Below are 23,145 nucleotides of genomic sequence, written 5' to 3' on the forward strand. Positions count from 1 at the left end.
TCTACATAAATCAGGTATTTGGAATAGATCCCAGGGCCTCTCTACATAAATCAGGTATTTGGAATAGATCCCAGAGCCTCTCTACATAAATCAGGTATTGGGAATAGATCCAAGAGCCCCTCTACAGAAATCAGGTATTGGGAATAGATCCCAGAGCCTCTCTACAGAAATCAGGTATTGGGAATAGATCTCAGAGCCTCTCTACATAAATCAGGTATTTGGAATAGATCCCAGAGCCTCTCTACAGAAATCAGGTATTGGGAATAGATCCCAGAGCCTCTACATAAATCAGGTATTGGGAATAGATCCCAGAGCCTCGCTACATAAATCAGTTATTTGGAATAGATCCCAGAGCCTCTCTACATAAATCAGGTATGGGGAATAGATCCCAGAGCCTCTCTACAGAAATCAGGTATTGGGAATAGATCCCAGAGCCTCGCTACATAAATCAGTTATGGAGAATCGATCCCAGAGCCTCTCTACATAAATCACTTATGGAGAATCGATCCCAGAGCCTCTCTACATAAATCAGTTATGGAGAATCGATCCCAGAGCCTCTCTACATAAATCAGTTATGGAGAATCGATTCCAGAGCCTCTCTACATAAATCAGTTATGGAGAATCGATCCCAGAGCCTCTCTACATAAATCAGTTATGGAGAATCGATCCCAGAGCCTCTCTACATAAATCAGTTATGGAGAATCGATCCCAGAGCCTCTCTACATAAATCAGTTATGGAGAATCGATCCCAGAGCCTCTCTACATAAATCAGTTATGGAGAATCGATCCCAGAGCCTCTCTACATAAATCAGGTATTGGGAATAGATCCCAGAGCCTCTCTACATAAATCAGGTATTGGGAATCGATCCCAGAGCCTCTCTACATAAATCAGTTATGGAGAATCGATCCCAGAGCCTCTCTACATAAATCAGTTATGGAGAATCGATTCCAGAGCCTCTCTACATAAATCAGTTATGGAGAATCGATCCCAGAGCCTCTCTACATAAATCAGTTATGGAGAATCGATCCCAGAGCCTCTCTACATAAATCAGTTATGGAGAATCGATCCCAGAGCCTCTCTACATAAATCAGTTATGGAGAATCGATCCCAGAGCCTCTCTACATAAATCAGTTATGGAGAATCGATCCCAGAGCCTCTCTACATAAATCAGGTATTGGGAATAGATCCCAGAGCCTCTCTACATAAATCAGGTATTGGGAATCGATCCCAGAGCCTCTCTACATAAATCAGTTATGGAGAATCGATCCCAGAGCCTCTCTACATAAATCAGTTATGGAGAATCGATCCCAGAGCCTCTCTACATAAATCAGTTATGAATCAAAATAATTAAGGCCTGCACCCACAACCACAGTAGGAATGGTGCAAAGGTAAAGGTAAAGTGCCAATGGTAATGAGAAATCATACAAAAAGGAAGCACCATAAATACCAATAAAATACAGAAGTTTATTGAAATATTAAAAACAAAAGGATACAACAACGTGTAGTAGGGATGTGACACGGTCAACCAATAGTGGATGGCACCAAAGGCAAGAACAGAGCAACAATCAGGCATATATAAAGATTACATAGTGCATGCTCACAAGATAAACATACCAACAGGTGTGCAACCAAGCATAGAGTAAGAGGCATAGATCTACATAAATCAGGTATTGGGAATAGATCCCAGAGCCTCTCTACAGAAATCAGTTATGGAGAATCGATCCCAGAGCCTCTCTACATAAATCAGGTATTGGGAATAGATCCCAGAGCCTCTCTACAGAAATCAGTTATGGAGAATCGATCCCGCCTCCTCCATAGATAGATCCTTTATATCATGATTCTCTGACATTTTGTTCCAGATAAACCCATTAGGTCCGATCCTGACACCAGCACTCCATACAAGATGATCCAGACCATCGGGTTGTCGGTGGGCGCGGCGGTGGCGTACATCATCATCGTCCTTGGGCTCATGTTCTACTGCAAGAAACGTCGGAAAGCAAAACGACTGGGCAAGACTGAGGGCGAGGAGCCAGAGATGGAGTGCCTGAACGGTGAGGGGACGGGTTAGGGTTAACCCTAACCCTTGCAGCATCACTGAATGGTGCTGATGGTTTTCTTTTCCTCAGGGGGCGCTACACTACAGAACGGGCAAATGACTGCAGAGATCCAGGAGGAACTTCCACTGACCACCCTGGGGAACAAGAGAATGAGCTCTGGAGACAAGATCAACTTCCCACGCTCCAACCTGCACGCCATCACCACTTTGGGTAAGAGCCGCCCCGGCCCATATTCGGATTTGCCCCTTTCCTGATCACTGAGCTCGGCCTCGTCTCTTCTTCACTGTAGGTCGCGGTGAATTTGGAGAAGTTTTCTTGGCAAAGGCTCAAGGCATCGACTCGGGCTCCAAAGATGCAGTAGTTGTGGTGAAGGCCTTGCAGACACGTGATGAGCAGCTACAGATGGACTTCAGGCGGGAGCTGGACATGTTCTCCAAACTCAGTCACAATAACGTGGTGCGACTACTCGGTCAGTGCCGCGAGGCCGAACCACACTACATGGTCCTGGAGTATGTGGACCTGGTGAGTCCTGAATTGTAAGGGATTGAGGCTGAGCTGGGATTTTATGGCCCTCCTTATCAGCATACACCGACCCCATGAGATGCCGGTGAATCATTGTATCTCATCTTCTCTTTTAGGGCGACCTGAAACAATTTCTTAGAATCTCCAAGAGCAAAGATGAGAAGATGAAACCTCTGAGCACAAAGCAGAAGGCAAGACATTGGGATGATGGAGGGAGAATTGGGGTGGTGATATTCTATGGGTCCCGTGGCTTCTGCGGTGCGCTCTGTGCGTTGACGTCATTCCCATTATGGCGACTGTCTGAATGCCGCCCTACCATTGTCTTATCTCTTCTAGGTGGCACTGTGCTCTCAGGTGGCTCTGGGAATGGAGCATCTCTCCAATCATCGCTTTGTGCATAAGGACCTGGCAGCTCGGAACTGTCTAGTGAGCGCCCAGCGGGTGATCAAGGTGTCTGCCCTGGGGCTGAACAAAGACGTCTATAACAGGTGACTGCGGGACATCGGTCCTCCGTACACAAGCACGTCTGGCAGTAGATGGGGGTCAACATTTGTATAAAGTATATTGGAGATGTGTGGATCACTAGATCTTCTCGTGGGTGGCAGAGCTCATGAGATTGCGGGGTTCGGTCAGTGGAGGCGCATTGGCATTTGGTTCGTGTCTCAGTTGCTTGATGGAGATGGTATTAAAACATTCGAGACACTTAGGACTGAGTTTCCTTTAACTCAGAAGTAATTCTTTCAGTATCTGCAGTTGAGACATGCCCTAAACTGTCAAAATGAGGTGTCGCACGTGAATCTGCAGTCAGATAGCTTGTTGAATCTTATTGGGCCTCGGAGGAGTACGAGGGGGTTCATTACCTTGATGTACAGGGGTCTGATGGAGACCTTTTTATTGAAGCATCCGTTAAGGATTAAGGAGAAATGGGTGGCGGATGTGGGCCCCTTGTCGGAGTCCCAGTGGGAGTCCATACTTCAATATATCCCCAGGGCTTCCCTGAGTGAGGCTAAGAGGGTGTCACAGTTATACCTGGTGTATAGGGTGTACAGGACCCCGGCATGGATGAGGAAGGCAGGACTGAGGGGTGACTCAGAATGTCCCAGGTGTGGTGAGGAAGGCGCTGATCTGCTACATATGATGTGGTCGTGTGCTCGCCTCCAACCCTTGATCCGGGAGGTGACAGGAGTAGATGTAGTGCGTAACACGCTGACTCGCCTTCTGGGCTGTATGGATGATATTGCTACGGATGAATGTGGAAGGCTGACTATCGCAAGATTTTTGTATGCTGTGAGAAAGCTTATCGCGATGCACTGGTTGGATGAAAAACCACCAGGGAAAAAGGAATTTATCAACAAGATTATTGTCCTTATGGAAAGAAATATATACAGCAAGAGAGGTCAGAATACAAAATGTGAGAATGTGTGGGGTGGATGGATGGATTACCCAGGCATGGCGCCTGCTGAGTTACTGCAGAGTAGAATGGGTGTTGTGTAGTTGATTCTGGGGGGACTCCTACATGTACAGGCGTGTTTTTGTAAAGCTTGTTATCTTTTCTCAGGAGGTGATGCTGTCAGATGGTTGTATTGGATAATGGGCAAGAGATTGGGGAGAGGGGAGTTGGTTAGGTGGTAAGGGGGGTGTTTGGTAAAATGAAAATATATTGTCAGGTCATGTATCTAATGTACGGTATTTGTCTGGAAATTGTATCGGACTCTGTTAATGGCGTGTCATATGCTTTAACCCCTTAGTGACGGAGCCAAATTTTTGAAATCTGACCAGTGTCACTTTATGTGGTAACTAGATGGCAGCCCGATTCTAAAGAATCGGGAGTCTAGAATCCATATATACTTTATTTATTCAAATGTAAGAATAATACAATTAATAAATAATAGTAAGAAAGAACAAACAATGGCTGCACTCACCAGCTCTTGACAATTCTTGACAGTACGGCACATTTCTGATTGGTCGCTCGCGGCAGGCGGCAACCAATCAGAAAAGTGCCGCGCACCACGAAGGCATATATCTTTGTCCACCCTGAGCGGGTGTAGGACGCTGGTGACGTCACTTATCTCCGGACATTATCTCCGGACAAAGCCACGGAAGTTGGCACAAATTGCCGGAAGTAGTATTCTAGGCAATTATATATTAGATTTTAATGTTATCAGTGTTTACCTTTGAACGTTTATATTGTATTGTCCTGTCACCAGCCATGTGTACGATTATCGGCCGAAAGCCTCTCTGGAACCAATAATCACCCCATGTAAAGGGATCTTTATAAGTTAAAGATTCAGAATACTATGACTTTTATCATATCCTGAACAGTCAAGTTTTTTATGAACCGTTAAGGTTTTCTGGTTGAAGTAAAAAAAACTCTGAGTGTTTACAGTTTGAAACCATAAAATGTTGAAAAATTATGTCATTCTTGAGTATATCACTCAATGGTGCTCATAAACGTGTCAAATTTGATCTATAATATACTTTAATATACGTTACTTTAATCTTTAATATACTTAAGAACAGGGCCCCAGACATCACACAGGGGGTCTGAAACACCGCACAGTGGTCCAAAATATCGCTGTGCTCTGCCTGGGGCCCCATATGCTGCCTGGGGCCCCTGTGCTCTGCCTGGGGCCCCATATGCTGCCTGGGGCCCCTGTGCTCTGCCTGGGGCCCCTGTGTTCTGCCTGGGGCCCCTGTGCTCTGCCTGGGGCCACTGTGCTCTGCCTGGGGCCTCATATGCTGCCTGGGGCCCCTGTGCTCTGCCTGGGGCCCCATATGCTGCCTGGGGCCCCTGTGCTCTGCCTGGGGCCCCTGTGCTCTGCCTGGGGCCCCTGTGCTCTGCCTGGGGCCCCATGTTCTGCCTGGGGCCACTGTGCTCTGCCTGGGGCCCCTGTGCTCTGCCTGGGGCCCCATATGCTGCCTGGGGCCCCTGTGCTCTGCCTGGGGCCCCATATGCTGCCTGGGGCCCCTGTGCTCTGCCTGGGGCCCCTGTGCTCTGCCTGGGGCCCCATGTTCTGCCTGGGGCCCCTGTGCTCTGCCTGGGGCCACTGTGCTCTGCCTGGGGCCCCATATGCTGCCTGGGGCCCCTGTGCTCTGCCTGGGGCCCCATATGCTGCCTGGGGCCCCTGTGCTCTGCCTGGGGCCACTGTGCTCTGCCTGGGGCCCCATAGGCTGCCTGGGGCCCCTGTGCTCTGCCTGGGACCACTGTGCTCTGCCTGGGGCCCCATATGCTGCCTGGGGCCCCTGTGCTCTGCCTGGGGCCACTGTGCTCTGCCTGGGGCCCCATATGCTGCCTGTGCTCTGCCTGGGTGTAGGACACTGGTGACGTCACTTATCTCCGGACATTAGCTCCGGACAAAGCCACGGAAGTTGGCACAAATTGCAGGAAGTAGTATTCTAGGCAATTATATATTAGATAACTCTGCAACGCTTCAACAAATCCCAGTGATTTTGAAATTGTTTTTTTGAGACACATTATACTTTATGATAATAGTAAATTTAGGTCAATATGTTGTGTGTTTATTTATAAAAAATATCAAAAATTTGAGAAAAATGTAAAAAAATTAGCAATTTTCTAAATTTGAATGATTATCCCTTTAATCCAGATGGCCATACCACAGCAAACCATTAATAAATAACATTTCCCACATGTCGGCTTTACATCAGCACCATTTGTAAAATGCTATTTTATTTTGCTAGCATTTTAGGAGGATTAAAAATGTAGCAGCAATTTTTCATTTTTTCAAGGAAATTTACAAAATTTATTTTTTTAGAGATTTATCCATGTTTGAAGTGACTTTAGGGGTCTCATATATTGGGAAACCCCCAAACGTGATACCATTTTTAAATCAGCACCCCCTGACGTATTGAAAACTGCAGTCAGGTAGTTTATTAACTCTCCAGGTGCTTTACAGGAATTAATGCAAAGTGGTATGACAGAAATGAAAATGTGCATTTTTATCACCTAAATGTCTCTAACTTCTGAAGAGATTACTGCAGCCGTTAGACTCAGGCCGCTATTTGGTCGTGAATTGCCATGGCAAACATCAGGACCACAAAATAATGATCTGAGGGCACCAGTTTGGATAAAGAGGAAGCCCTCACACTCTGTTACCCATTTATAATGATGTAGTCACTATTGACAGCAGCATCTAAGGGGTTAAACAGATATGTACAGTGACAACACTGATCGTGGCTGATGCAGCAAGTTGTCAGCTATAGTGGACAGCCGACAGCTGCTGGATTGTCACCTGTATGGGGAGGCTATTCTCTTATATCTCAGGTCAGTTAAAAAATGTATTGGCTGTCATTAAGGGGTTAATAAAAAATACATGATTTAAAAAAAAAAAAAAAAAGATCTTCTCGTGGGCGGAGGATCCCTGGTCTTACAGTAGAATGTTGCTGCTTCTCACGGGCAGAGGATCCCTGGTCTTATAGTAGTAAGTCCCTGCTTCTCGTGGACGGAGGATCCCTGGTCTTATAGTAGAATGTTGCTGCTTCTTGTGGGTAAAGGATCCCTGGTCTTATAGTAGATTGTTGCTGCTTCTCGTGGGCGGAGGATCCCTGATCTTATAGTAGAATGTTGCTGCTTCTTTTGGGTAAAGGATCCCTGGTCTTATAGTAGAATGTTGCTGCTTCTTTTGGGTAAAGGATCCCTGGTCTTATAGTAGATTGTTGCTGCTTCTCGTGGGCGGAGGATCCCTGATCTTATAGTAGAATGTTGCTGCTTCTCGTGGGTAGAGGATCCCTGATCTTATAGTAGAATGTTGCTGCTTCTCGTGGGTAGAGGATCCCTGATCTTATAGTAGAATGTTGCTGCTTCTTGTGGGTAGAGGATCCCTGGTCTTATAGTAGAATGTTGCTGCTGCTCGTGGGTAAAGGATTCCTGGTCTTATAGTAGAATGTTGCTGCTACTCGTGGGTAGAGGATTCCTGATCTTATAGTAGAATGTTGCTGCTTCTTGTGGGTAGAGGATTCCTGGTCTTATAGTAGAATGTTGCTGCTTCTTGTGGGTAGAGGATCCCTGGTCTTATAGTAGAATGTTGCTGCTGCTCGTTGGTAAAGGATCCCTGGTCTTATAGTAGTATGTTGCTGCTTCTCGTTGGTAGAGGATCCCTAGTCTTATAGTAGAATGTTGCTGCTTCTTTTGGGTAAAGGATCCCTGGTCTTATAGTAGATTGTTGCTGCTTCTCGTGGGCGGAGGATCCCTGATCTTATAGTAGAATGTTGCTGCTTCTCGTGGGTAGAGGATTCCTGATCTTATAGTAGAATGTTGCTGCTTCTTGTGGGTAGAGGATTCCTGGTCTTATAGTAGAATGTTGCTGCTTCTTGTGGGTAGAGGATCCCTGGTCTTATAGTAGAATGTTGCTGCTGCTCGTTGGTAAAGGATCCCTGGTCTTATAGTAGTATGTTGCTGCTTCTCGTTGGTAGAGGATCCCTAGTCTTATAGTAGAATGTTGCTGCTTCTTGTGGGTAAAGGATCCCTGGTCTTATAGTAGATTGTTGCTTCTCGTGGGCGGAGGATCCCTGGTCTTATAGTAGAATGTTGCTGCTTCTCGTGGATAGAGGATTCCTGATCTTATAGTAGAATGTTGCTGCTTCTTGTGGGTAGAGGATTCCTGATCTTATAGTAGAATGTTACTGCTTCTCGTGGTTAGAGGATTCCTGGTCTTATAGTAGAATGTTTCTGCTTCTCGTGGGTAAAGGATCCTTGGTCTTATAGTAGAATGTTGCTGCTTTTCGTGGACGGAGGATCCCTGGTCTTATAGTAGAATGTTACTGCTTCTCGTAGGCGGAGGATCCCTGATCTTATAGTAGTATGTTGCTGCTGCTCGTGGGTAAAGGATCCCTGGTCTTATAGTAGAATGTTGCTGCTACTCGTGGGTAGAGGATTCCTGATCTTATAGTAGAATGTTGCTGCTTCTTGTGGGTAGAGGATTCCTGGTCTTATAGTAGAATGTTGCTGCTTTTCGTGGGTGGAGGATCCCTGATCTTATAGTAGAATGTTACAGCTTCTCGTAGGCGGAGGATCCCTGATCTTATAGTAGAATGTTGCTGCTTCTCTTGGGTAGAGGATCCCTGGTGTTATAGTAGAATGTTGCTGCTTCTGATGGGCGGAGGATCCCTGATCTTATAGTAGAATGTTGCTGCTTCTCGTCGGTAGAGGATCCCTGGTCTGATAGTAGAATGTTGCTGCTTCCCGTCGGTAGAGGATCCCTGGTCTTATAGTAGAATATTACTGCTTCTCTTGGGTAGAGGATTCCTGGCCTTATAGTAGATTGTTGTTACTTCTCGTGGGTAAAGGATCCCTGGTCTTATAGTAGAATGTTGCTGCTTCTCTTGGGTAGAGGATCCCTGGTCTTATAGTAGAATGTTGCTGCTTCTTGTGGGTAGAGGATCCCTGATCTTATAGTAGAATGTTGCTGCTTCTGTTGGGTGAAGGATCCCCGGTCTTATATTAGAATGTTGCTGCTTCTCGTGGGTAGAGAATCCCTGGTCTTATAGTAGAATGTTGCTGCTTCTCTTGGGTAGAGGATCCCTGGTCTTATAGTAGAATGTTGCTGCTTCTCGTGGGTAGAGGATCCCTGGTCTTATAGTAGAATGTTGCTGCTTTTCGTGGGTGGAGGATCCCTGATCTTATAGTAGAATGTTGCTGCTTCTCTTGGGTAGAGGATCCCTGGTCTTATAGTAGAATGTTGCTGCTTCTCTTGGGTAGAGGTTTCCTGGTCTTATAGTAGAATGTTGCTGCTTCTCGTGGGCGGAGGATCCCTGGTCTTATAGTAGAATGTTGCTGCTTCTTGTGGGTAGAGGATTCCTGGTCTTATAGTAGAATGTTGCTGCTTCTCGTGGGTAAAGGATCCTTGGTCTTATAGTAGAATGTTGCTGCTTTTCATGGACGGAGGATCCCTGGTCTTATAGTAGAATGTCACTGCTTCTCGTAGGCGGAGGATCCCTGATCTTATAGTAGTATGTTGCTGCTTCTCGTGGGTAGAGGATTCCTGATCTTATAGTAGAATGTTGCTGCTTCTCGTGGGTAAAGGATCCCTGGTCTTATACTAGAATGTTGCTGCTTTTCGTGGACGGAGGATCCCTGGTCTTATAGTAGAATGTTGCTGCTTCTCGTGGGCGGAGAATCCCTGATCTTATAGTAGAATGTTGCTGCTTCTCATGGGCGGAGGATACCTGATCTTATAGTAGAATGTTGCTGCTTCTCGTGGGTAAAGGATCCCTGGTCTTATAGTAGAATGTTGCTGCTTCTTTTGGGTAAAGGATCCCTGGTCTTATAGTAGATTGTTGCTGCTTCTCGTGGGCGGAGGATCCCTGATCTTATAGTAGAATGTTGCTGCTTCTCGTGGGTAGAGGATCCCTGATCTTATAGTAGAATGTTGCTGCTTCTCGTGGGTAGAGGATCCCTGATCTTATAGTAGAATGTTGCTGCTTCTTGTGGGTAGAGGATCCCTGGTCTTATAGTAGAATGTTGCTGCTGCTCGTGGGTAAAGGATTCCTGGTCTTATAGTAGAATGTTGCTGCTACTCGTGGGTAGAGGATTCCTGATCTTATAGTAGAATGTTGCTGCTTCTTGTGGGTAGAGGATTCCTGGTCTTATAGTAGAATGTTGCTGCTTCTTGTGGGTAGAGGATCCCTGGTCTTATAGTAGAATGTTGCTGCTGCTCGTTGGTAAAGGATCCCTGGTCTTATAGTAGTATGTTGCTGCTTCTCGTTGGTAGAGGATCCCTAGTCTTATAGTAGAATGTTGCTGCTTCTTTTGGGTAAAGGATCCCTGGTCTTATAGTAGATTGTTGCTGCTTCTCGTGGGCGGAGGATCCCTGATCTTATAGTAGAATGTTGCTGCTTCTCGTGGGTAGAGGATTCCTGATCTTATAGTAGAATGTTGCTGCTTCTTGTGGGTAGAGGATTCCTGGTCTTATAGTAGAATGTTGCTGCTTCTTGTGGGTAGAGGATCCCTGGTCTTATAGTAGAATGTTGCTGCTGCTCGTTGGTAAAGGATCCCTGGTCTTATAGTAGTATGTTGCTGCTTCTCGTTGGTAGAGGATCCCTAGTCTTATAGTAGAATGTTGCTGCTTCTTGTGGGTAAAGGATCCCTGGTCTTATAGTAGATTGTTGCTTCTCGTGGGCGGAGGATCCCTGGTCTTATAGTAGAATGTTGCTGCTTCTCGTGGATAGAGGATTCCTGATCTTATAGTAGAATGTTGCTGCTTCTTGTGGGTAGAGGATTCCTGATCTTATAGTAGAATGTTGCTGCTTCTCGTGGTTAGAGGATTCCTGGTCTTATAGTAGAATGTTTCTGCTTCTCGTGGGTAAAGGATCCTTGGTCTTATAGTAGAATGTTGCTGCTTCTCATGGGCGGAGGATACCTGATCTTATAGTAGAATGTTGCTGCTTCTCTTGGGTAGAGGATCCCTGGTCTTATAGTAGAATGTTGCTGCTTCTCGTGGGTAGAGGATCCCTGATCTTATAGTAGAATGTTGCTGCTTCTCGTGGGTAGAGAATCCCTGGTCTTATAGTAGAATGTTGCTGCTTTTCGTGGGTAAAGGATCCCTGATCTTATAGTAGAATGTTGCTGCTTCTCTTGGGTAGAGGATCCCTGGTCTTATAGTAGAATGTTGCTGCTTCTCGTGGGTAGAGAATCCCTGGTCTTATAGTAGAATAAGGCTGCTTTTCGTGGGTGGAGGATCCCTGATCTTATAGTAGAATGTTGCTGCTTCTCTTGGGTAGAGGATCCCTGGTCTTATAGTAGAATGTTGCTGCTTCTCTTGGGTAGAGGATCCCTGGTCTTATAGTAGAATGTTGCTGCTTCTCGTGGGTAGAGGAGCCCTGATCTTATAGTAGAATAAGGCTGCTTTTCGTGGGTGGAGGATCCCTGATCTTATAGTAGAATGTTTCTGCTTCTCGTGGGTAAAGGATCCTTGGTCTTATAGTAGAATGTTGCTGCTTTTCGTGGACGGAGGATCCCTGGTCTTATAGTAGAATGTTACTGCTTCTCGTAGGCGGAGGATCCCTGATCTTATAGTAGTATGTTGCTGCTGCTCGTGGGTAAAGGATCCCTGGTCTTATAGTAGAATGTTGCTGCTACTCGTGGGTAGAGGATCCCTGGTCTTATAGTAGAATGTTGCTGCTTTTCGTGGGTGGAGGATCCCTGATCTTATAGTAGAATGTTACTGCTTCTCGTAGGCGGAGGATCCCTGGTCTTATAGTAGAATGTTGCTGCTTGTCGTGGGTGGAGGATCCCTGATCTTATAGTAGAATGTTGCTGCTTCTCTTGGGTAGAGGATCCCTGGTGTTATAGTAGAATGTTGCTGCTTCTGATGGGCGGAGGATCCCTGATCGTATAGTAGAATGTTGCTGCTTCTCGTGGGTAGAGGATCCCTGGTCTGATAGTAGAATGTTGCTGCTTCCCGTCGGTAGAGGATCCCTGGTCTTATAGTAGAATGTTGCTGCTTCTCTTGGGTAGAGGATCCCTGGTCTTATAGTAGAATGTTGCTGCTTCTTGTGGGTAGAGGATCCCTGATCTTATAGTAGAATGTTGCTGCTTCTGTTGGGTGAAGGATCCCCGGTCTTATAGTAGAATGTTGCTGCTTCTCGTGGGTAGAGAATCCCTGGTCTTATAGTAGAATGTTGCTGCTTCTCTTGGGTAGAGGATCCCTGGTCTTATAGTAGAATGTTGCTGCTTCTCGTGGGTAGAGGATCCCTGGTCTTATAGTAGAATGTTGCTGCTTCTCGTGGGTAGAGGATCCCTGGTCTGATAGTAGAATGTTGCTGCTTCCCGTCGGTAGAGGATCCCTGGTCTTATAGTAGAATGTTGCTGCTTCTCTTGGGTAGAGGATCCCTGGTCTTATAGTAGAATGTTGCTGCTTCTTGTGGGTAGAGGATCCCTGATCTTATAGTAGAATGTTGCTGCTTCTGTTGGGTGAAGGATCCCCGGTCTTATAGTAGAATGTTGCTGCTTCTCGTGGGTAGAGAATCCCTGGTCTTATAGTAGAATGTTGCTGCTTCTCTTGGGTAGAGGATCCCTGGTCTTATAGTAGAATGTTGCTGCTTCTCGTGGGTAGAGGATCCCTGGTCTTATAGTAGAATGTTGCTGCTTTTCGTGGACGGAGGATCCCTGGTCTTATAGTAGAATGTTGCTGCTTCTCGTGGGCGGAGAATCCCTGATCTTATAGTAGAATGTTGCTGCTTCTCATGGGCGGAGGATACCTGATCTTATAGTAGAATGTTGCTGCTTCTCGTGGGTAAAGGATCCCTGGTCTTATAGTAGAATGTTGCTGCTTCTCTTGGGTAGAGGATCCCTGGTCTTATAGTAGAATGTTGCTGCTTCTCGTGGGTAGAGGATCCCTGATCTTATAGTAGAATGTTGCTGCTTCTCGTGGGTAGAGAATCCCTGGTCTTATAGTAGAATGTTGCTGCTTTTCGTGGGTAAAGGATCCCTGATCTTATAGTAGAATGTTGCTGCTTCTCTTGGGTAGAGGATCCCTGGTCTTATAGTAGAATGTTGCTGCTTCTCGTGGGTAGAGAATCCCTGGTCTTATAGTAGAATAAGGCTGCTTTTCGTGGGTGGAGGATCCCTGATCTTATAGTAGAATGTTGCTGCTTCTCTTGGGTAGAGGATCCCTGGTCTTATAGTAGAATGTTGCTGCTTCTCTTGGGTAGAGGATCCCTGGTCTTATAGTAGAATGTTGCTGCTTCTCGTGGGTAGAGGAGCCCTGATCTTATAGTAGAATAAGGCTGCTTTTCGTGGGTGGAGGATCCCTGATCTTATAGTAGAATGTTGCTGCTTCTTGTGGGTGAATGATCCCTGGTCTTATAGTAGAATGTTGCTGCTTCTCGTGGGTAGAGGATCCCTTGTCTTATAGTAGAATGTTGCTGCTACTCGTGGGTAGAGGATCCCTGGTCTTGTAGTAGAAAGTTGCTGCTTCTCGTGGGTAGAGGATTCCTGATCTTATAGTAGAATGTTGCTGCTACTCGTGGGTGGAGGATCCCTGGTCTTATAGTAGAATGTTGTTGCTTTTTGTGGGTAGAGGATCCCTGGTCTTATAGTAGAATGTTGCTGCTTCTCGTGGGTAGAGGATCCCTGGTCTTATAGTAGAATGTTGCTGCTTCTCGTGGGGGGAGGATCCCTGGTCTTATAGAAGAATGTTGCTGCTTCTCACAGGCGGAGGATTCCTGATCTTATAGTAGAATGTTGCTGCTTCTTGTGGGTACAGGACCCCTGGTCTTATAGCAGAATGTTGCTGCTACTCGTGGGTAAAGGATCCCTGGTCTTATAGTAGAATGTTGCTGCTTCTCGTGGGCGGAGGATCCCTGGTCTTATAGTAGAATAAGGCTGCTTTTCGTGGGTGGAGGATCCCTGATCTGATAGTAGAATGTTGCTGCTTCTCGTGGACGGAGGATCCCTGGTCTTATAGTACAATGTTGCTGCTTCTTGTGGGTAAAGGATCCCTGGTCTTATAGTAGATTGTTGCTGCTTCTTGTGGGTAGAGGATCCCTGGTCTTATAGTAGAATGTTGCTGCTGCTCGTGGGTAAAGGATCCCTGGTCTTATAGTAGAATGTTGCTGCTACTCGTGGGTAGAGGATTCCTGATCTTATAGTAGAATGTTGCTGCTTCTTGTGGGTAGAGGATTCCTGGTCTTATAGTAGAATGTTGCTGCTTCTTGTGGGTAGAGGATCCCTGGTCTTATAGTAGAATGTTGCTGCTGCTCGTTGGTAAAGGATCCCTGGTCTTATAGTAGTATGTTGCTGCTTCTCGTTGGTAGAGGATCCCTAGTCTTATAGTAGAATGTTGCTGCTTCTTGTGGGTAAAGGATCCCTGGTCTTATAGTAGATTGTTGCTTCTCGTGGGCGGATGATCCCTGGTCTTATAGTAGAATGTTGCTGCTTCTCGTGGGTAGAGGATTCCTGATCTTATAGTAGAATGTTGCTGCTTCTTGTGGGTAGAGGATTCCTGATCTTATAGTAGAATGTTGCTGCTTCTCGTGGTTAGAGGATTCCTGGTCTTATAGTAGAATGTTTCTGCTTCTCGTGGGTAAAGGATCCTTGGTCTTATAGTAGAATGTTGCTGCTTTTCGTGGACGGAGGATCCCTGGTCTTATAGTAGAATGTTACTGCTTCTCGTAGGCGGAGGATCCCTGATCTTATAGTAGTATGTTGCTGCTGCTCGTGGGTAAAGGATCCCTGGTCTTATAGTAGAATGTTGCTGCTACTCGTGGGTAGAGGATTCCTGATCTTATAGTAGAATGTTGCTGCTTCTTGTGGGTAGAGGATTCCTGGTCTTATAGTAGAATGTTGCTGCTTTTCGTGGGTGGAGGATCCCTGATCTTATAGTAGAATGTTACTGCTTCTCGTAGGCGGAGGATCCCTGGTCTTATAGTAGAATGTTGCTGCTTGTCGTGGGTGGAGGATCCCTGATCTTATAGTAGAATGTTGCTGCTTCTCTTGGGTAGAGGATCCCTGGTGTTATAGTAGAATGTTGCTGCTTCTGATGGGCGGAGGATCCCTGATCGTATAGTAGAATGTTGCTGCTTCTCGTGGGTAGAGGATCCCTGGTCTGATAGTAGAATGTTGCTGCTTCCCGTCGGTAGAGGATCCCTGGTCTTATAGTAGAATGTTGCTGCTTCTCTTGGGTAGAGGATCCCTGGTCTTATAGTAGAATGTTGCTGCTTCTTGTGGGTAGAGGATCCCTGATCTTATAGTAGAATGTTGCTGCTTCTGTTGGGTGAAGGATCCCCGGTCTTATAGTAGAATGTTGCTGCTTCTCGTGGGTAGAGAATCCCTGGTCTTATAGTAGAATGTTGCTGCTTCTCTTGGGTAGAGGATCCCTGGTCTTATAGTAGAATGTTGCTGCTTCTCGTGGGTAGAGGATCCCTGGTCTTATAGTAGAATGTTGCTGCTTCTCGTGGGTAGAGGATCCCTGGTCTGATAGTAGAATGTTGTTGCTTCCCGTCGGTAGAGGATCCCTGGTCTTATAGTAGAATGTTGCTGCTTCTCTTGGGTAGAGGATCCCTGGTCTTATAGTAGAATGTTGCTGCTTCTTGTGGGTAGAGGATCCCTGATCTTATAGTAGAATGTTGCTGCTTCTGTTGGGTGAAGGATCCCCGGTCTTATAGTAGAATGTTGCTGCTTCTCGTGGGTAGAGAATCCCTGGTCTTATAGTAGAATGTTGCTGCTTCTCTTGGGTAGAGGATCCCTGGTCTTATAGTAGAATGTTGCTGCTTCTCGTGGGTAGAGGATCCCTGGTCTTATAGTAGAATGTTGCTGCTTTTCGTGGGTGGAGGATCCCTGATCTTATAGTAGAATGTTGCTGCTTCTCTTGGGTAGAGGATCCCTGGTCTTATAGTAGAATGTTGCTGCTTCTCTTGGGTAGAGGTTTCCTGGTCTTATAGTAGAATGTTGCTGCTTCTCGTGGGTGGAGGATCCCTGGTCTTATAGTAGAATGTTGCTGCTTCTTGTGGGTAGAGGATTCCTGGTCTTATAGTAGAATGTTGCTGCTTCTCGTGGGTAAAGGATCCTTGGTCTTATAGTAGAATGTTGCTGCTTTTCATGGACGGAGGATCCCTGGTCTTATAGTAGAATGTCACTGCTTCTCGTAGGCGGAGGATCCCTGATCTTATAGTAGTATGTTGCTGCTTCTCGTGGGTAGAGGATTCCTGATCTTATAGTAGAATTGCTGCTTCTCGTGGGTAAAGGATCCCTGGTCTTATAGTAGAATGTTGCTGCTTTTCGTGGACGGAGGATCCCTGGTCTTATAGTAGAATGTTGCTGCTTCTCGTGGGCGGAGAATCCCTGATCTTATAGTAGAATGTTGCTGCTTCTCATGGGCGGAGGATACCTGATCTTATAGTAGAATGTTGCTGCTTCTCGTGGGTAAAGGATCCCTGGTCTTATAGTAGAATGTTGCTGCTTCTCTTGGGTAGAGGATCCCTGGTCTTATAGTAGAATGTTGCTGCTTCTCGTGGGTAGAGGATCCCTGATCTTATAGTAGAATGTTGCTGCTTCTCGTGGGTAGAGAATCCCTGGTCTTATAGTAGAATGTTGCTGCTTTTCGTGGGTAAAGGATCCCTGATCTTATAGTAGAATGTTGCTGCTTCTCTTGGGTAGAGGATCCCTGGTCTTATAGTAGAATGTTGCTGCTTCTCGTGGGTAGAGAATCCCTGGTCTTATAGTAGAATAAGGCTGCTTTTCGTGGGTGGAGGATCCCTGATCTTATAGTAGAATGTTGCTGCTTCTCTTGGGTAGAGGATCCCTGGTCTTATAGTAGAATGTTGCTGCTTCTCTTGGGTAGAGGATCCCTGGTCTTATAGTAGAATGTTGCTGCTTCTCGTGGGTAGAGGAGCCCTGATCTTATAGTAGAATAAGGCTGCTTTTCGTGGGTGGAGGATCCCTGATCTTATAGTAGAATGTTGCTGCTTCTTGTGGGTGAATGATCCCTGGTCTTATAGTAGAATGTTGCTGCTTCTCGTGGGTAGAGGATCCCTTGTCTTATAGTAGAATGTTGCTGCTACTCGTGGGTAGAGGATCCCTGGTCTTATAGTAGAATGTTGCTGCTTCTCGTGGGTAGAGGATTCCTGATCTTATAGTAGAATGTTGCTGCTACTCGTGGGTGGAGGATCCCTGGTCTTATAGTAGAATGTTGTTGCTTTTTGTGGGTAGAGGATCCCTGGTCTTATAGTAGAATGTTGCTGCTTCTCGTGGGTAGAGGATCCCTGGTCTTATAGTAGAATGTTGCTGCTTCTCGTGGGGGGAGGATCCCTGGTCTTATAGAAGAATGTTGCTGCTTCTCACAGGCGGAGGATTCCTGATCTTATAGTAGAATGTTGCTGCTTCTTGTGGGTACAGGATCCCTGGTCTTATAGCAGAATGTTGCTGCTACTCGTGGGTAAAGGATCCCTGGTCTTATAGTAGAATGTTGCTGCTTCTCGTGGGCGGAGGATCCCTGGTCTTATAGTAGAATAAGGCTGCTTTTCGTGGGTGGAGGATCCCTGATCTTATAGTAGAATGTTGCTGCTTCTCGTGGGCGGAGGATCCCTGGTCTTATAGTACAATGTTGCTGCTTCTCTTGGGTAGAGGATCCCTTGTCTTATCGTAGAATGTTACTGCATCTCGTGTGTAGAGGATCCCTGGTCTTATAGTAGAATGTTGCTGCTTCTCGTGGGTAGAGGATTCCTGATCTTATAGTAGAATGTTGCTGCTACTTGTGGGTAGAGGATCCCTGGTCTTATGGTAGAATGTTGCTGCTTCTCTTGGGTGGAAGATCCATGGTCTTATAGTAGAATATTGCTGCTTCTCGCGGGTACAGGATCCGTTGTCTTATAGTAGAATGTTGCTGCTTCTCTTGGGTAGAGGATCCCTGGTCTTATAGTAGAATGTTGCTGCTTCTTGTGGGTGAAGGATCCCTGGTCTTATAGTAGAATGATGCTGTTTCTCGTGGGTAGAGGATCCCTGGTCTTATAGTAGAATGTTGCTGCTGCTCGTGGGTAAAGGATCCCTGGTCTTATAGTAGAATGTTGCTGCTACTCGTGGGTAGAGGATTCCTGATCTTATAGTAGAATGTTGCTGCTTCTTGTGGGTAGAGGATTCCTGGTCTTATAGTAGAATGTTGCTGCTTCTTGTGGGTAGAGGATCCCTGGTCTTATAGTAGAATGTTGCTGCTGCTCGTTGGTAAAGGATCCCTGGTCTTATAGTAGTATGTTGCTGCTTCTCGTTGGTAGAGGATCCCTAGTCTTATAGTAGAATGTTGCTGCTTCTTGTGGGTAAAGGATCCCTGGTCTTATAGTAGATTGTTGCTTCTCGTGGGCGGAGGATCCCTGGTCTTATAGTAGAATGTTGCTGCTTCTCGTGGGTAGAGGATTCCTGATCTTATAGTAGAATGTTGCTGCTTCTTGTGGGTAGAGGATTCCTGATCTTATAGTAGAATGTTGCTGCTTCTCGTGGTTAGAGGATTCCTGGTCTTATAGTAGAATGTTTCTGCTTCTCGTGGGTAAAGGATCCTTGGTCTTATAGTAGAATGTTGCTGCTTTTCGTGGACGGAGGATCCCTGGTCTTATAGTAGAATGTTACTGCTTCTCGTAGGCGGAGGATCCCTGATCTTATAGTAGTATGTTGCTGCTGCTCGTGGGTAAAGGATCCCTGGTCTTATAGTAGAATGTTGCTGCTACTCGTGGGTAGAGGATTCCTGATCTTATAGTAGAATGTTGCTGCTTCTTGTGGGTAGAGGATTCCTGGTCTTATAGTAGAATGTTGCTGCTTTTCGTGGGTGGAGGATCCCTGATCTTATAGTAGAATGTTACTGCTTCTCGTAGGCGGAGGATCCCTGGTCTTATAGTAGAATGTTGCTGCTTGTCGTGGGTGGAGGATCCCTGATCTTATAGTAGAATGTTGCTGCTTCTCTTGGGTAGAGGATCCCTGGTGTTATAGTAGAATGTTGCTGCTTCTGATGGGCGGAGGATCCCTGATCGTATAGTAGAATGTTGCTGCTTCTCGTGGGTAGAGGATCCCTGGTCTGATAGTAGAATGTTGCTGCTTCCCGTCGGTAGAGGATCCCTGGTCTTATAGTAGAATGTTGCTGCTTCTCTTGGGTAGAGGATCCCTGGTCTTATAGTAGAATGTTGCTGCTTCTTGTGGGTAGAGGATCCCTGATCTTATAGTAGAATGTTGCTGCTTCTGTTGGGTGAAGGATCCCCGGTCTTATAGTAGAATGTTGCTGCTTCTCGTGGGTAGAGAATCCCTGGTCTTATAGTAGAATGTTGCTGCTTCTCTTGGGTAGAGGATCCCTGGTCTTATAGTAGAATGTTGCTGCTTCTCGTGGGTAGAGGATCCCTGGTCTTATAGTAGAATGTTGCTGCTTCTCGTGGGTAGAGGATCCCTGGTCTGATAGTAGAATGTTGCTGCTTCCCGTCGGTAGAGGATCCCTGGTCTTATAGTAGAATGTTGCTGCTTCTCTTGGGTAGAGGATCCCTGGTCTTATAGTAGAATGTTGCTGCTTCTTGTGGGTAGAGGATCCCTGATCTTATAGTAGAATGTTGCTGCTTCTGTTGGGTGAAGGATCCCCGGTCTTATAGTAGAATGTTGCTGCTTCTCGTGGGTAGAGAATCCCTGGTCTTATAGTAGAATGTTGCTGCTTCTCTTGGGTAGAGGATCCCTGGTCTTATAGTAGAATGTTGCTGCTTCTCGTGGGTAGAGGATCCCTGGTCTTATAGTAGAATGTTGCTGCTTTTCGTGGGTGGAGGATCCCTGATCTTATAGTAGAATGTTGCTGCTTCTCTTGGGTAGAGGATCCCTGGTCTTATAGTAGAATGTTGCTGCTTCTCTTGGGTAGAGGTTTCCTGGTCTTATAGTAGAATGTTGCTGCTTCTCGTGGGTGGAGGATCCCTGGTCTTATAGTAGAATGTTGCTGCTTCTTGTGGGTAGAGGATTCCTGGTCTTATAGTAGAATGTTGCTGCTTCTCGTGGGTAAAGGATCCTTGGTCTTATAGTAGAATGTTGCTGCTTTTCATGGACGGAGGATCCCTGGTCTTATAGTAGAATGTCACTGCTTCTCGTAGGCGGAGGATCCCTGATCTTATAGTAGTATGTTGCTGCTTCTCGTGGGTAGAGGATTCCTGATCTTATAGTAGAATTGCTGCTTCTCGTGGGTAAAGGATCCCTGGTCTTATAGTAGAATGTTGCTGCTTTTCGTGGACGGAGGATCCCTGGTCTTATAGTAGAATGTTGCTGCTTCTCGTGGGCGGAGAATCCCTGATCTTATAGTAGAATGTTGCTGCTTCTCATGGGCGGAGGATACCTGATCTTATAGTAGAATGTTGCTGCTTCTCGTGGGTAAAGGATCCCTGGTCTTATAGTAGAATGTTGCTGCTTCTCTTGGGTAGAGGATCCCTGGTCTTATAGTAGAATGTTGCTGCTTCTCGTGGGTAGAGGATCCCTGATCTTATAGTAGAATGTTGCTGCTTCTCGTGGGTAGAGAATCCCTGGTCTTATAGTAGAATGTTGCTGCTTCTCGTGGGTAGAGAATCCCTGGTCTTATAGTAGAATAAGGCTGCTTTTCGTGGGTGGAGGATCCCTGATCTTATAGTAGAATGTTGCTGCTTCTCTTGGGTAGAGGATCCCTGGTCTTATAGTAGAATGTTGCTGCTTCTCTTGGGTAGAGGATCCCTGGTCTTATAGTAGAATGTTGCTGCTTCTCGTGGGTAGAGGAGCCCTGATCTTATAGTAGAATAAGGCTGCTTTTCGTGGGTGGAGGATCCCTGATCTTATAGTAGAATGTTGCTGCTTCTTGTGGGTGAATGATCCCTGGTCTTATAGTAGAATGTTGCTGCTTCTCGTGGGTAGAGGATCCCTTGTCTTATAGTAGAATGTTGCTGCTACTCGTGGGTAGAGGATCCCTGGTCTTATAGTAGAATGTTGCTGCTTCTCGTGGGTAGAGGATTCCTGATCTTATAGTAGAATGTTGCTGCTACTCGTTGGTGGAGGATCCCTGGTCTTATAGTAGAATGTTGTTGCTTTTTGTGGGTAGAGGATCCCTGGTCTTATAGTAGAATGTTGCTGCTTCTCGTGGGTAGAGGATCCCTGGTCTTATAGTAGAATGTTGCTGCTTCTCGTGGGGGGAGGATCCCTGGTCTTATAGAAGAATGTTGCTGCTTCTCACAGGCGGAGGATTCCTGATCTTATAGTAGAATGTTGCTGCTTCTTGTGGGTACAGGATCCCTGGTCTTATAGCAGAATGTTGCTGCTACTCGTGGGTAAAGGATCCCTGGTCTTATAGTAGAATGTTGCTGCTTCTCGTGGGCGGAGGATCCCTGGTCTTATAGTAGAATAAGGCTGCTTTTCGTGGGTGGAGGATCCCTGATCTTATAGTAGAATGTTGCTGCTTCTCGTGGGCGGAGGATCCCTGGTCTTATAGTACAATGTTGCTGCTTCTCTTGGGTAGAGGATCCCTTGTCTTATCGTAGAATGTTACTGCATCTCGTGTGTAGAGGATCCCTGGTCTTATAGTAGAATGTTGCTGCTTCTCGTGGGTAGAGGATTCCTGATCTTATAGTAGAATGTTGCTGCTACTTGTGGGTAGAGGATCCCTGGTCTTATGGTAGAATGTTGCTGCTTCTCTTGGGTGGAAGATCCATGGTCTTATAGTAGAATATTGCTGCTTCTCGCGGGTACAGGATCCGTTGTCTTATAGTAGAATGTTGCTGCTTCTCTTGGGTAGAGGATCCCTGGTCTTATAGTAGAATGTTGCTGCTTCTTGTGGGTGAAGGATCCCTGGTCTTATAGTAGAATGATGCTGTTTCTCGTGGGTAGAGGATCCCTGGTCTTATAGTAGAATGTTGCTGCTTCTCGTGGGTAAAGGATCCCTGGTCTTATAGTAGAATGTTGCTGCTACTCGTGGGTAGAGGATTCCTGATCTTATAGTAGAATGTTGCTGCTTCTTGTGGGTAGAGGATTCCTGGTCTTATAGTAGAATGTTGCTGCTTCTTGTGGGTAGAGGATCCCTGGTCTTATAGTAGAATGTTGCTGCTGCTCGTTGGTAAAGGATCCCTGGTCTTATAGTAGTATGTTGCTGCTTCTCGTTGGTAGAGGATCCCTAGTCTTATAGTAGAATGTTGCTGCTTCTTGTGGGTAAAGGATCCCTGGTCTTATAGTAGATTGTTGCTTCTCGTGGGCGGAGGATCCCTGGTCTTATAGTAGAATGTTGCTGCTTCTCGTGGGTAGAGGATTCCTGATCTTATAGTAGAATGTTGCTGCTTCTTGTGGGTAGAGGATTCCTGATCTTATAGTAGAATGTTGCTGCTTCTCGTGGTTAGAGGATTCCTGGTCTTATAGTAGAATGTTTCTGCTTCTCGTGGGTAAAGGATCCTTGGTCTTATAGTAGAATGTTGCTGCTTTTCGTGGACGGAGGATCCCTGGTCTTATAGTAGAATGTTACTGCTTCTCGTAGGCGGAGGATCCCTGATCTTATAGTAGTATGTTGCTGCTGCTCGTGGGTAAAGGATCCCTGGTCTTATAGTAGAATGTTGCTGCTACTCGTGGGTAGAGGATTCCTGATCTTATAGTAGAATGTTGCTGCTTCTTGTGGGTAGAGGATTCCTGGTCTTATAGTAGAATGTTGCTGCTTTTCGTGGGTGGAGGATCCCTGATCTTATAGTAGAATGTTACTGCTTCTCGTAGGCGGAGGATCCCTGGTCTTATAGTAGAATGTTGCTGCTTGTCGTGGGTGGAGGATCCCTGATCTTATAGTAGAATGTTGCTGCTTCTCTTGGGTAGAGGATCCCTGGTGTTATAGTAGAATGTTGCTGCTTCTGATGGGCGGAGGATCCCTGATCGTATAGTAGAATGTTGCTGCTTCTCGTGGGTAGAGGATCCCTGGTCTGATAGTAGAATGTTGCTGCTTCCCGTCGGTAGAGGATCCCTGGTCTTATAGTAGAATGTTGCTGCTTCTCTTGGGTAGAGGATCCCTGGTCTTATAGTAGAATGTTGCTGCTTCTTGTGGGTAGAGGATCCCTGATCTTATAGTAGAATGTTGCTGCTTCTGTTGGGTGAAGGATCCCCGGTCTTATAGT

General features: G+C 46.1%; 1 protein-coding gene across 1 annotated transcript in view; it reads left to right on the forward strand.

Annotated features, from left to right (window-relative positions):
- Positions 1–23,145, forward strand: part of PTK7 (protein tyrosine kinase 7 (inactive)) — an 80,846-nt gene that overhangs the window by 13,535 nt on the left and 44,166 nt on the right. The window contains exons 14-18 of the mRNA XM_077281880.1: positions 1,861–2,052; positions 2,128–2,268; positions 2,348–2,580; positions 2,697–2,771; positions 2,917–3,068. Coding sequence (XP_077137995.1) covers positions 1,861–2,052; positions 2,128–2,268; positions 2,348–2,580; positions 2,697–2,771; positions 2,917–3,068 — 793 coding nt within the window. The remainder of the gene's footprint in view (positions 1–1,860; positions 2,053–2,127; positions 2,269–2,347; positions 2,581–2,696; positions 2,772–2,916; positions 3,069–23,145) is intronic.

This window comes from Ranitomeya variabilis, chromosome 2 (genome assembly GCF_051348905.1).
Source record: "Ranitomeya variabilis isolate aRanVar5 chromosome 2, aRanVar5.hap1, whole genome shotgun sequence".
Lineage (NCBI taxonomy): Eukaryota > Metazoa > Chordata > Amphibia > Anura > Dendrobatidae > Ranitomeya > Ranitomeya variabilis.